The sequence below is a fragment of the Pezoporus occidentalis genome, unplaced genomic scaffold (assembly GCF_034315485.1).
Source record: "Pezoporus occidentalis ecotype Australia unplaced genomic scaffold, CSIRO_AGI_Poc_V1 ctg182, whole genome shotgun sequence".
NCBI classification, from domain to species: Eukaryota; Metazoa; Chordata; class Aves; order Psittaciformes; family Psittacidae; genus Pezoporus; species Pezoporus occidentalis.
Genome location: NW_026913662.1, coordinates 3,692,575 through 3,707,608, shown reverse-complemented (window position 1 = coordinate 3,707,608; position 15,034 = coordinate 3,692,575). Strand labels below are relative to the sequence as shown.

Below are 15,034 nucleotides of genomic sequence, written 5' to 3'. Positions count from 1 at the left end.
AGGCAGAGCAGGAAATTTAGACAGTTGATGTGTTTTGAGTTGCTGTGAAAGAACATAGGCTTCTGCTGCCTCCTAGGGTATGTCCTCATGGCAGTGCCTACTGCTTGGGAGATACCTGAACTCATGTTAAACTAGCTGCAGTGCAGCTGGCAATGTAAATACATAGGAGAGAGGCCAGGGTGCTCTAGTTTTGAGCATTTAGTTGGCTTTTTTGCTTCCCCTGGAAAGTGCGCAGCAACATAAATCTGCTAGGGCTATTTTTGATCAGTACAACTATACTGTCTTTGAAAGCTTAACGTTTTAAATACACACTGTACATTTTATGTTCATCCTATTCTTTTTTTTGGAGTTTTGAGGCTTCAGAGTTCCTGCTTTTCATGTGCATCTCCACAGTGAGGGCTAGAAACAAGCAATTTTAAGAATTCTCACATAATTGCATATCTCCAGATACCAAAGCCTTAAGAAACACACAGAGTAGTAGGAGACTTGTGATATTGTTGCAGAGCTGATAGCCTGCAATCTCTACTCCTGAAGAAGCAGGGAAGCTGTGCGAACCAGATCCCCAGTCCAGATGGAGATCTGATCACACATTTAACCTGACCTGGCATCTATAGCATGGCCCCATACTAAGCCCACATTTTAAATGACATTGTTTTAGCTACCTTCTGTAACTGTTGATTCTGTTGAATCTGCTTTACATACCATTGCTGTATGCTTCACCTCTTGAAAAGCCCTTTTTATGTCAGTTCCAGACTCCTATTTTTATTAGCATTTTTCAGAAGAGGAAGTAAGACACAATTTTCCGTACTTCTAGTTGTCAGATTTTGAAAACACTGAGGCCCAAGACACTGCCATGTCACATATGTGCACTTTAGTGGCAGTGCAGGTTGCAGAAATAAACACAGACCTGCCAATTTGGTACTTAATGATGCCCCTCCAACAGCAGCAAAGCCTGACAGTACATTTTTAGTTATTATTTCTTCATCTACATCCTACACAACGTTACTAGGGAAGCGTGCTAGACCCAAAGTAGAGGCAGTGGGGTGCTGCAACTTCCTGAGGTCCCTCCAAGTTGAATTACTCTGCGATCCTAGGACATTTTTATGGTACAATCACCACAGAATGAAAAATGCTGGCTATGGCCTAATGTGATAGCAGCTAGTTTGCTTCATGGGCAGAGATAGACATTTTAAGTCTAAAGAAAGATTAAAGGAGAGATGTTTAGGATTGCTCAGTCCACAGAAAGGCACTGGACTCTAGAGAAAGCAGCATTTGAGGTTTTGAGGAATACCTCTAGATGCTTTGTAACGTACATCTAGATAAGGTATTTATACACCTCCCTGTATGATAATATCTCAGTACATTATAGTAACTGAAGTAGCAAAGTATTGTTTTATAGAGGGAGAGACTGTTTTGTTTGCGTCTGAGCTGAGGTTCTCTGGCACAGCACTCTGGGTTTCTGAAGCTGGTGCTCAGTGCTTGAGCCAACACTTCCATGTGCTTCCTTTCTTTCAGTCTATTCACAGTCATAACCATTCCACACAAAGACATTTTAACCTGCAGAAAAACACTTGCTGATAATGGAAAAAAAAAAACCAGTTCTTCAATTACAAGACCATGAATAATTCCCTATATAAACTGCTTAGTGCTTTAGTATTTAATTATATTCTGACATCACATAAAAATGCATTTGAAGATCAACCTTGTAATAAACTAAGCATTATACCTACATGACCAGAAAAGATCTGAGGTACTCCACACCACCTTGCCTCCTGCTGGTCTTGAACTGCAATGTGTAACAGACACATTGACTAACGTGTTTTACTAAAACACCTCAGAACAAAGCACTGAAATCAAACCTAAACTTCTAAGAAAGGAAAATATGATTTATCAACTTTAGCAGAAAAAGTAATTACGTTGTAGAAGTATGTATTACTGATCTGCTCACTGTTTTTGTGCTGCATAATATTTAAGGCTACATATTGCAAAGAACAACCTGGTGGTAAATACAGGGAGAAAAGAGTTTCTCTGTTTATTTACATTTCATTTCTCTCTCCCTTACCTCATAAGGCTTTATATGAAGCCCTTTATTTGAATTTACTGTTGAGTGAAAATTTTCTTCCCTGTATACAGCCAACATTTCTGGTCAGGTCACCACAGTACTCCAGTATATCCTGGTAGGGGTTTTGGCTTTTTGGCTTTTTCTTTTAGAGAGTGTATCACCCTGTAATGTGCCTTGTACATCAGTATACTTCATATTGCTTATTATATATAATCCATTGCAAACACCCAGAGACTAGTTATAGCAATTTATACTCAATTTTTTCTTCTAGTCCACCCCTTAGCATCTGATACTGGTCACCAGCAGCAATATAGCTCCATGACGAAACAGATGTTTGCTCTGACTCAGTTCTTGCATGAAACAAGGTAAATCCAACCCCTAGTACAGTAATTATTTGAATGAAGAGGTCAATATTACACAGCATTCTAATAATATTAAAACCTCCTTTTAAATTACCGATCTGAAAAATATGGTAGGTGAAATAACCATGGTTATTCATGACCCTGGAATGTCTTTCAATCAAAATCAAAATGAAAGAGTAACAATTTTAAACAAATTAATTAGAAATAAATTGGTTCAACTGAAATGCTCAGAAAAATTACAGTATTTCATCCCAATTTTCAGAAAGTCACTCTGAAGTGGAAAACTGGAAACACTTTCTTCCGGTATATGATTTAAAATACAGTTCCATAGAACGTGACACCTGTTCAAAAAATGTTCCATTGGAAACAAACTGCCATTTGCAGATGGAGAAATATTCCAAAGGAAAATCCTCAACTTGTTTGTAAGGAGGGCAGCACTTGCAGCATCCAGCTATAATCAACTAAAAGCAACTACAAAATCTATTTTTGAAAATAGCTTTCCAAGTTAAACTGCTTAACATTGGCAACAAGTGGAGGTCACAAAAACTGTTCAAATAAAATTTATTTGCATTAGATTTTTTTTTTTAAAACTGCTCATAAGAAAATACACGTTTAATGGATTTATATTTTTTTTTTTTTAATTTTTATTATTTGAACAAGGTAAAAGAATTGTCAAAATACTCCATTTTTCACATCTCTAAATTAAGGCATTTTGTTTTGGGAACCAGGATGACCAATCATTTAAAACTGTATGTTAATTTAGAATAACATATTAAAAATCACAAAAAGTAAAATCAAAATAGTTATAGCTGATCTGATTTCTGTTATTCTTTGGAAGTTCAGGTCAAAGCCCTTTTGGGAAGATTTGAATTTTTGGCAAAGAAAAAAATTGCAGGATAGCCAAAATACTCTTAAAAAAATCGTTTTGTTTTTTTTTTTAATTTCTTCTCCCAGCAATAGCAAATAAATTGCCTCTTTGATTCATAAGCAACAGAACTAACAGAGCTTTGTTCCCCATACATTTGTGGCTGGACTGGCACCTGAGACACATTCCACACTCATACTGCAGACTTTTCTTCTGGGAAGAGGGGGATTAGCAGAGTGTCCATCCTCTACCCAGCACATATTTGCTCTATAATTGACAGGAAATCATAATGTCTAAGCTCATGACCCCTTTCTTAATATGAGTTAAAACCAGTTGGGATGCTGGGAAGGTTTAGGAGAACAGGAAGAGACAGACAGGCTTCCCCAACCACAGAGTTTGTGGTAAACACTGCTATTTCCAGGAGCTTTTCCCTACACATTAAACAGCCAAGGTGCATCAGTATGGTCTAGATATCCAATGTCATAACAGCCTGTGAAAGCTTCCCTTCCCCGAAGGCTCTGTTATTTACCAGCAGCCCTAAATCATTTCGCTTTTTCTATCTTCCTTGGTGTTCGAAGTTCATCTATGTGCTCTCTGCAAGGACTGTTAGTGTAGAGAAGTACATATTCTGCAAGCAACTCTCCTTGTTTCTTATTAAATGTAAGTTGCAAACTGATTTCAGGCTTCTGTGCAGCATATGGCCACAAGCGCCTGCCTCCTGCTGCTCCACCATGCTCTAAGGTGTCATGGGCAGCATTTGCTGGGTGGCTTTGGTTCCTTGGTTCCACCAGAAGAGTTTCAGCCAAGAGAGCAGAAAAGCAACCAGACTGCACCAACTGCCTCATCAGAGCAATCCTTGAGACTGCTATAAATGAGTTCAAGCTATTCAAGCTGGATCTCAATCAACAGCCAGTGCATCACTGGGGAGCAGACAATGCCGTCTGCGCACTCATTTATTGGGCTTTGGAATTATTTAACGTTTGATTTATGGTGGTGAATTGCATCCTGGCAAACATTCACCATGCAAAACTCTTTGCTCCCTCACCCATTAAAAATCAGGGCCTGATCCATGTTAAAACCTCCTGCTGAGTTCACTATGTTTTGCATTAGGCCTCTGGGTCTCAAGACTGGCAGATAATATTCCATTTCTGTCCAATTTTCTTGCTCTAATTTAGGAGAAGCTCAAGTGTTTTCCATCAACATTTTTATGCTTACTTTTGGGAGAAACTTCACAGTGGGTCAGGTTACTGTGATATAGAAAGGATGACCCACACTGACATATAAATTTTCCAAAAAATCTCAGCCTGAGGCAGACATCTGCCTTGGAGAATTTCAGCCCAGCTGGCCAAAGTTTGACAGAGATGTAAGCAACTGAAAATAGAGCTCCATAATGGAAGGTGATGTACAACCATAATAATAGGAGGGTGCTACAAAGTACCACATATGATAAGGCTCCATGACAAGAACCATAATAGCAGAATTCAGTCAGGATTCTTTCAGATATGCTTTAGAATATATGATCTACATCTTCTTTCCTTTTGCTTGAAAGGCTATCAGAGTTAGCTCTTACTTGCAGTTTCCCCCTCAACTGTATTAAACAAGGTTTATCTGAGAAGCAAAAATACATCCCAGGCAGTCAAAAGAAGTCCAGGCTATGAAAGTTCCTCTCTTCACTGAGAGATGAGCTAGCAATGTAGAAAAGCCATGTAGCTAAGATCCAAGCTGTTAAATCAGCATTACTTGGTTTTCAGATTAAAAAAAAGTCTTGATGTTTCAGTACAAGAATGCATGCACAGCTTCAGTTTTATAGTACCTCGAATCCCCACCATACCACAAAGATTCATTTAGACATAATAGATGAAAACCATGATTTTACTCAGACTAATTCTGAACTTTCTGAGTTCCCATTTCTGCTTTCACCTCCTCTCTGAGCAGAATATGAAGACATGAGCTGGAATCTTGTTTAAAGCCATGTAAGAAATTTGCTGTAGACCTGGGTAAATCTTGAGTAACTCCACTGGCATAAATGGAAACACAATTTGCCTTGAAGCATCAGATACTTTATTTTTTTAATTAAGCAACTGCTTAAAAACAAAATGCTAATGACATCGTGGGTATGGATTTGTGCTGGACTACTCTGAAGTAAATGAGATCAGGCTTCTACTGTGCTCAATGGCATCCCATTCCAAATACACATTCTTAGCATCTCTCCTGGTGAACCTCCTGCCCGTCTCCTTGAACTGAACATGGTCCACTCCAAGAACACGTACAACAAGAAACACACCTTTTTCATAAGAGATACCTTCAAGTCACATTAGCTATATTAATTATTAACTCACACACATCTATGTTGACAAGAGGTAGTCCAAAAATCATCAGCGTTCATGCATGTTTGCAAAACATATAGGGCCAGGATGAAACGCATTTTCTCTTTACAAGAATGAATGGCAGTGCAACTCAGATAGCTACTTTTAAGAACTATCAGCGTGTATTAGTAGCTAAGAAAATCCACATAATGCCCATTTTCGAAAAGCCTTCTGAAAAGCTTTATATTATGGAATGACTCAATACGTAAGGAACTGGGGGCAAACAACCCACAAACACTTTAGTGTCAAAATGTATTTTGTTAACAAAATGGGTTAATTTCAGACATATTCTTGAAACCTCAAAAATGTAGCATGCTCATCCTGCAACTGACTCATTGTGCGCTAATTTTCAGCTTTTCCCTTCTTTTTTTTTTTTAATGCAGTTCAGTTATGCCCATCACCCCACCCACAAATTAGGGGTTTATGATGGAAATTCTGACAGGGCCTTCACTATGGTGCTGCTTGCAGAGGCAGTGTCATGATAAATAGTTTACTATTTAATTCCTCCTGATGTAATCATTGCACAAGTCAGATTCACTAACATCCATCTCTCCATTGTTTCTCAGGAGGAGTAAGATGGCGGGGCAATACTGCTCTTCTCTGAGCCCATCTTCTTAGCTCCCAACTTTAAAATGGGTGTTTCAGTTGGTAAAGAGGGAGTTTACCACCACAGTCCAACCTCTACATTTGTTTATGTTGGACAACACTTTTGTTCTGGTTTGCATTACTCAGATGGATAAAGCTCAGAAGGGTTCTGCTTTACTGCCCTGTTTTCTCTTAGTGTTTCTGCATTTTTTAAATGCTACCAAATGACTGCTTTTGGCTCTCAGCATTATCACATGTTGTCTATAAGTATGGAAATAGTTATGGTAATATGGACGTAAATCATAACTGTAAATACCACATAAAGAAGACTGCCATATAATTATAAAAATACCTAATAGATTTCTTTTTCAAAGACAACACAGCTGTCCCTTCTAACCTTTCATTTGTAGATTCTTTTCTCTCCTGTTTTTATTTATTGGTTGCCGTGCAGTTTGACATAGCACGACATGATTTTTGTTTCTAATTTTGAAAAGAAGAAGAAAGAATACTCATTTCATCATAAAGAAGCATTAGCTTACAATTTTGAAAAGAAACTAACACCAGCTCTAGAACATCATCTTGGAAGCAAGCTCTCTCTCAATACATTTCAAAAGAATCTGTCAATGGCTACATACCGCAATTTAAAATTAAACCCTGCCATCGAACTACAGAAAGGGTCGGCCAAATGGCACACATCACGTGTTGGGAAAGAAGCCCCATTCTTTCTCTACACATCTCAGTGTTTTTATGAAAAGAACCACACTAGGTTTTTATGCTGACCACAACAAAACAAGATTTTTATGCCCTAATCAGGGAAAAACAGGTTGAAAAGTGTTATGGGTAAATTTACACTATGCAGCATGCTATGTTAATGAAAGGAATAAAGCTTTACACAGCACTGACGTTGCCAGAAAGGGCTTTATATATAGTCTGGAAACTGCCACCATGTATTTTATCCCTTTTTATTCAGCTTTGCAATGCTTAAAACCAAAATGATACAAGTGTATTACAACTCTGCTTTATGCTGGACCCACATGATGCTTTATCCTACACAAACTTGTTCTTACCTCTTCCCATTACCTTAAACTTACATACAGAGCCTGGATGGTCACAAAAGAGAGGCTGCAAGCAAAGCTAATCATGCCAGATGAATGGCTGTTATCTTTGAATCTTTAAAACATTTTTGCCTCAAAGCTTTTATCTACCACTAAGCAACCACTTCAGAGATCTGCATCTATGACCTTCTACACAGCAAAAACCACATTTTAACTCAAATAGTAACAAACCTCTCAAGGGAACAAGGTTCATCTTAACCATCAGAAATACACACTTCTCTCTCTCTCAGTTTATAAAAAGAGTAATTATGGCTTTATGCTGAGCAATGCACAGCTCTGAATGGGTGAATTACATTCTGATCCCCTTTTGGAGAAACAACTAAAACGAATTGGAAAATGCTTGTGGGAAATATCAGTCTGGGATAGAGGTGTACTAATAGCTTATTGATAGATTTTTAAGCAGATGAAACATTCAGATCCACACTGCATTTCCATCAGTCTACACCAACTGGCTTTTGTCCAAAAACATGTCATTTTATCAGATGTGTCACTTGTTTGGGAGGCTGCCATGACTATACTGGGTAACTGAATGTTAAAATAATTTCTCCAGGGGGAAGAGGCTGATCCCAAAGGTTTTCTAGTTCCAAGGGGGAGATCATTTTTCACCACCAGCTGGAGCCTGATGTCAGACATGCCCTTGCTTCATTTATTCTTCTCAGAGGTTGAAACCCAGCTTGTCCTTCCTGACTCCAATATTGTTTCACATTTGGGCACATAGCAGCTACTACACAGTGAACTATTAAAGCAGGACAGCCCATGAGACATGGGAAAATAGTTTAGGGGAAGCTGTCTGACAGCAGGATGTGGTCGTTTCTATTGTCCTATTAAAATAGAGATATCTGGGAAGCTTAACTTTGTTTTCACTATGTAAACATAAGTGTTTTAGACTAATGTGCCAAAAGATGCAAATACAAAAAAAAAAACCTCCCAAACCCACACCATCAAAACCCCAGAAAAAACAACAACAAATGTTTGCCCTTTTTGGGAAGTGTCAGCTTTCTTAGCAGTAATATAAGAATGAAGCCCTGTACACAAAAAAAAAAAGGTTAATTTGTGCTGAAAGAGCAAATGCCCTGGGTTTCATCAGGCTCCAGCATTTTGTGTTACATTTGTAGCTTGGTATGAGAACAAAAAGGAAGCTGCAATGATTACATGTCTTGCATAAAGTCATCTTATGAAATATCTTGACATTTTATTCCCTCCTATTTGTCTTCTCCAGAACAGTAAATAGAGGTAGAAATCACCAGTTCCCATACAACATGTGGTCAGTAAAAGCGCTGCAGTTTAATTCTTCAAACAAAATGGCAGCTAGGTCTTGACAACATGAGCAGTTAGAGCATGAGCCAAACTATATTTAGATCACATTTAAATGAAGTTAAGATGACTGTACCATTGGGTTTTTTTTAAACTTGTATGACTCGTGTTCCAAGAACATTGTTGTGAATCCCTGATACAGACTGGTTTCCATATACTTATAACAGACATTTAACATGAGAAGGTGAAACTATGTGGCTTCATCATCTCTAAGCATCTACATTGAGGCAGTATTGATGAAAATTATTAACCTCTCTGAATAAGCTGGAGTTCAGGTTCCTAGCAGGTTTAAGATGGAGGGGCGGAGCATAAGCAGATATTTGCAACAGAGATCATTCACTGCAGCATTTACTGCACACATCGGCATCTCCTGTAATGTTCCTTTTACACCAAGATATGCCTGCAGTATTCTAATTAAGGCTTTGAAATAAAGTTATCAACTTCACAGCACATTGCTGAAGCTGGACCAATGCCAGAGACATTAATAACTTTCTGACCTCTCTTCTTCATAAATATGGAGCAGTCAGGGGACCGTGAACTGCTTCCAGAAGTATTTACAATATAGCAGTATTTCTTACACGAAGTAATTCAACTGTTATCACAGGTACTTTCACTCCTAAATTTTCAAATCTGGATTGTGACTTTATATATGCATATTCAAGAAATCAGAATGAACTAGTGGTGTGAAAGTACAGAACATACAGAGGCTAGACAGAAATATATCTCTTTTGAAGTGAATTAAGGTAATCTGAATGAAAGCCATTTTCACTTTGAATGAGTGTCTGCACAAGGGACCAATGCACTTCAGAAGTTAACTTTGGTAACTTGTCTTTACCTGTGAAGCTGATTCTCTAACCCTGTCCAAGACAGCAAAAAGTCAAAGAAAATCTGTCCTTTGACATCGCAGTGTTACATACTTCCAAAGTTGTCCTAGCAATGATCACTAGATATTAGGCAAGAGAGGGAGGAATTTCAATTTTTGCTTTTTTTTGCCAAGATTCACAGTTCTAAGGAATAATGAAGTTTCCTTCCTCTTTCCTTCTCGCCTCACTTCCCCAGAAAAAAGTGAAAAGAAAATTTGCATGACAAATTTGTGTAAGACAAAGACAAAAATGGGCAATGAATATGTTAAATTCAAATGAACTTATGTCCCAGCTGTTACATCCTACATACTACATATCAAAACTACTGCACTGCTACTGTCCACCAAAAGCACACTGCTCTTGGGACACCAGTATTTTGGGGTAGGTAAGAGAGCTGACTAAAAAACTATTAGAGAAATAGATTCCTAGTTTTAAGCAAACTTGTATTTTTGTTATTGCTTAAGTGGGAAAAGCACTTGAGGATGTTTGGAATAGGTCTAAAACAATACAGCCTCACTGAGCTTTGGCCTTTGGGCACACTTCTAAGTAACAATTACTAATAACAAAGATGAACATATTCTTCGAGAGAAGACAGTCGGGGAGGGGCAGAACTGATATGAAGATAACCGTACAGGGGGAAAAAAAGCAGTATGTGAATGTTAAATGTTAAAGAAGCTCAAGATTATTAACTGAAATATCAACTGTTGCTATTTACAAAGACTCCTGATACGTCTTTCTGTTTAACTTGCTAATTCTTGTGTGACAAACACCTTGTCAGTTCAAAGTACTTATACAAGTGTGTGATTGGCTTCAACTTGAAAGCAGTCCCGTTTAAAATCAGGAACAAAATCTGTATGGCAGGTAAATGGTTAATGCTGAACAACATGCACATGATACTTCATCAACTCCCTTACAAAAATTAGGATATTATTCTTTATTATGGTGCCCTGTAATTCTAAAGTAAATCATGCCAAGATACTATCTTGCATTACTGTAGATCAGATATCATTACTCAGAAGGAAAAAAAAAAGCTTTCATGCACTTACCTTATCCTCTAGCCGGATCAGTCTGGCTCCTACAGTATAGTATCCTTTGTCTACCCCTTTTTCTAAATAAAGAATAATAAAACCAGGACATTCATTAGATAGAGAATAAACTCAAACTAAGAATTATATCTATAGTATTTAAAGCAAAAAAGAAGTCGGCAAGAGTAGGGTAGTATAAATGAGTATAACAAGAAAGAATTTCTTCATGGTGTATGAAAGTTAAAGAGGGTAGTTGAAGAGAAGTGAATTAGTTTGTCTAACTGACGAGATTAAGTTAATCTAAAGGGCAACCTGGACCTTGGTAGAGGTAGCCTGTGGACATGAAGGACTATAGATAGTGTCTGGTGTAACTCGATTCTCTGTTTAACAATCTCAATTAACTGCATGTAGTTAGATAAAATAGGCATGGTCCCTAGGCATACCCCACATTTTGAATATCATTGGCATGAGCAATATACACTTCCTATACAGAAAGAAATAACAACAGTTTTCAACAGGTTGTAGATATAGGTGGCAGGACTATCCAGGGCCTCAAGGGTTAGAGTGGAAGAGATCTATCTCCTCACTGCAAATGAGTGCCACTGGGAAAAGCCCTCACATCTCCATCCTCATTTTCCCTCTTAGCTTTCATGAGACTTGGTTATTACAGGCCAGTTATACAATTTGTTTCACACACACTGCAAATGGTGAGACTGGGAGCCAAGACTAAAAAAAAAAACCCTGTCTAATGTGGAGTCTGTTCTTTATGTTTTCATGCCCCATCACAAAGGAATGCCATAGTTTGGGGGACTTACTTCACAGAGAATGAAGTACAAAACCACATATATACTGAGCAGGGAGAAAATACTCACAAGGATAAGTCAACTGCCCAGCACTGAAGTAACTTAGAAGCCTGTGTAAATGGAAGTTGGACACATTCTTCTATACTAAACTGCATTTTCAATAGAGGACTGGAGTTATTACTCTTTGATTGTTCCATAAATTATTTCACTCTTATGAGTGGTTCAGCTTTGCTTATTAAAACTATGTCCATTTTGCTTAGCGCATGAGCACAATGTGAAGAGCTTACTGGAAGGCAGGCTGACATGTGAATTTATAGTGCATCAGGATCCACCATAACTGCCTGTATGTGTGCTCATTCTGCACGAAACTCATGTTCTTGTGTTTCTCAGTGAATGGTACTTGCTTTACCATAACCATTAACAGTGTATATGTTTGCTAATGAGACATGTTGAGTGATATATTTACACCCAAGTTCATCTCAAGGTAACTTGCACTGTATGCACCACAACCTTAGAGGAAGACTTCAGTGAAAACCAGCGTTGGCAAGAGTACTCTTTTTGCTTTCCTTCTCTATAGACCACCTACAACATTAAACAGGCCAGAGACCCTTGGCAGCTCTGCATAGGCATTAGAAAGGAGAAGTGTTTCATCAGAGAACCTGCAGGAGTAAATACTATAAGGAGAGAAAATTCAAAGATTGTTCAAGGACACTGCATAGGGACAGAAAAAAAAAATGACACCGCTTGGTTCAGACACGTGTGCTGTTCATCATTCAGTAGTTCCCAGCCACAGAAACCTCTTAAAGTATAAGTGGCTGAGGCTCAAGTTTATCTATGTATTCATCTCTGCCTGAAATGAAATAATTGACTTTAGAGTCTACTTTCTAGTTAGTAAATCTGTAGACACTTATCATCTTCAATGTATACACCAGAAGAAACATGACTTTAAGGATTTCTACATTAGGTTTCCTATTTTAGTTATTCTTGAACGTGGTGTGGAACAGAAAATAAGAAAATAGGAAGCAGATAAGCAGCAAGAAGCTATTTTGTGGCATGTGACACTCCTATCAGATGAAGTGAAAAGAATGATATATACACATGATCTTCTCCTCACTCCTTCCATCTTCCACTGATGATGTGGGAAGGAATGGGAAGATTCAGTTCATAAACAATTGGCTTCAAGACTGGTGCTACAGGCAGGGCTTTGGATTCTTTGATAACAGCTGGTTTTATAGGGCACCAGTCTGGACAATGACAAGTGGGAAAGGTTTGTCTCACAGAGGCAAAAGGATGCTGGGGCATGAATTAGCAGGGCTCATTTGGAGAGCTTTAAACTAGATTCGAAGGGGGATGGGGTTGTAGCTGGGCTTGCCCCAGTGGGGCAGCGCTCCAGAATTGATGAAGACTGGGAGGCCTCCTATAATCCTAGGGTGAAATCGGTGTGCTCAGCTCGCTCCCTGAAATGTCTGTACACCAATGCGCGCAGCATGGGAAATAAGCAGGGGGAGTTAGAAACCTGTGTTAAGTCAGGAGACTATGATCTGGTGGCAATTACAGAGACGTGGTGGGGCAGCTCACATGACTGGAATATAGTCATGGAGGGCTATGTCCTTTTCAGGAAAGACAGGCCAGCCAGGAAGGGTGGTGGGGTTGCTCTTTATATATGGGAGCAACTACAATGCACCAAGTTCTGTCCGGGGACAGATGACGAGCGAGTTGAGAGTCTGTGGGTGAGAATTAAGGGGCAGGCTGGCAGGGGCGATACTGTTGTAGGTGTCTGTTACAGACCACCAGATCAGGGTGAGGAAGTTGACGAGGCCTTCTACAGGCAGCTGAGAGCGGCCTCACAGTCACAGGCTGTGGTCGTCGTGGGGGATTTTAACTTCCCTGATGTTTGCTGGAAGGACCACTCAGCAACCCAGCCGCAGTCCAGGAGGTTCCTCCAGTGTATGGATGATAACTTCCTCCTGCAAATGGTGGATGAGCCAACCAGGAGAGGAGCGCTGCTGGATCTCATCCTCACTAACAAGGAGGGTCTGGTCGAAGCAGTAAGGGTTGAGGGCTGCCTTGGTTGCAGCGACCACGAGATGGTGGAGTTCAGGATCTTGTGTGGTAGGACCAGTAGAATACCAAGTAGAATTGCAACCCTGGACTTTAGCAGGGCAAACTTTGGCCTTTTCAAGCAATTGCTAGGGGAAATCCCATGGGCAAGGCTGCTTGAAGGTAAAGGGGCCCAAGATAGTTGGTTGGCATTCAAGGACTGCTTTTTCTGTGCTCAAGATCGGAGCATCCCGACACGTAGGAAGTCAAGGAAGAGGGCCAGGAGACCTGCGTGGCTAAATAGGGAATTGCTGGGTATGCTCAAGTGGAAGAGGAGAGTTTACAGGTCATGGAAGGAGGGGCTGGCCACTTGGGAGGAATATAAGGCTGCTGCTAGAGGATGTAGGAAGGCAGCTAGGAGGACTAAGGCCTCCTTAGAATTAAACCTGGTGAGAAGGGTCAAGGACAGCAAAAAGAGCTTTTTCAAATACATGGCAGACAAAACTAACACCAGAGGCAATGTAGGCCCACTGATGAACGGGATGGGTGCCCTGGTGACAGAAGATACAGAGATGGCAGAGTTACTGAATGCCTTCTTTGTCTCTGTCTACTCTGCTGCAGGCAGTCCTGAAGAGCCCTGTACCCCTGAGACCTTAGATGAAGTCAGGTCGACGGAGCGGTTTGCCTTAGTCGATGAGGAATGGGTTAGAGACCAGTTGAGCAATCTGGACATCCATAAATCCATGGGTCCAGATGGGATGCACCTGCGGGTGCTGAGGGAACTGGCGGAAGTCATTGCTAGACCACTCTCCATCATCTTTACCAAGTCTTGGGAAACGGGAGAGGTGCCTGAGGACTGGAGGAAAGCAAATGTCACTCCAGTCTTCAAAAAGGGCAAGAAGGAGGACCCGGGTAACTATAGACCGGTCAGCCTCACCTCCATCCCTGGGAAAGTGATGGAACGCCTTATCCTTGGTGCCATTTTAAGGCATATCAAGGGTAAAAGGGTTATGAGGGGCAGTCAACATGGCTTCACCAAGGGGAAGTCATGCTTGACCAATCTCATAGCCTTTTATGAGGAAATAACATGGTGGATGGATGATGGCAGAGCGGTGGATGTGGTCTACCTTGACTTCAGCAACGCATCTGACACAGTCTCCCACAGCATCCTCACAGCTAAATTGAGGAAGTGTGTACTGGATGATCAGGTAGTGAGGTGGACTGTGAACTGGCTGAAGGAGAGAAGCCAGAGAGTTGTAGTCTATGGGGCAGAGTCTAGTTGGAGGCCTGTAACTAGTGGAGTGCCCCAAGGGTCAGTACTGGGACCGGTATTATTTAATATAGTCATCAACGATTTAGATGAGGGAATTGAGTGTACTATCAGCAAGTTTGCTGATGACACTAAGCTGGGAGGAGTGGCTGACACGCCAGAAGGCTGTGCTGCCATCCAGCGAGACCTGGACAGGCTGGAGAGTTGGGCAGGGAATAACTTGATGAAATATAACAAGGGAAAGTGTAGAGTCCTGCATCTGGGTAGGAACAACCCCAGGTTCCAGTATAGGTTGGGAAACGACCTGCTAGAGAGCAGTGTAGGGGAGAGGGACCTGGGGGTCCTAGTGGACGACAGGATGACC

The 15,034-nt window shown here is 40.2% G+C and overlaps 1 protein-coding gene across 1 annotated transcript in view; it reads right to left on the bottom strand.

Annotated features, from left to right (window-relative positions):
* Positions 1-15,034, bottom strand: part of LOC134162099 (potassium voltage-gated channel subfamily KQT member 1-like) — a 473,656-nt gene that overhangs the window by 187,968 nt on the left and 270,654 nt on the right. The window contains exon 16 of the mRNA XM_062615579.1: positions 10,579-10,640. Within this exon, the coding sequence (XP_062471563.1) occupies positions 10,579-10,640 (62 nt within the window). The remainder of the gene's footprint in view (positions 1-10,578; positions 10,641-15,034) is intronic.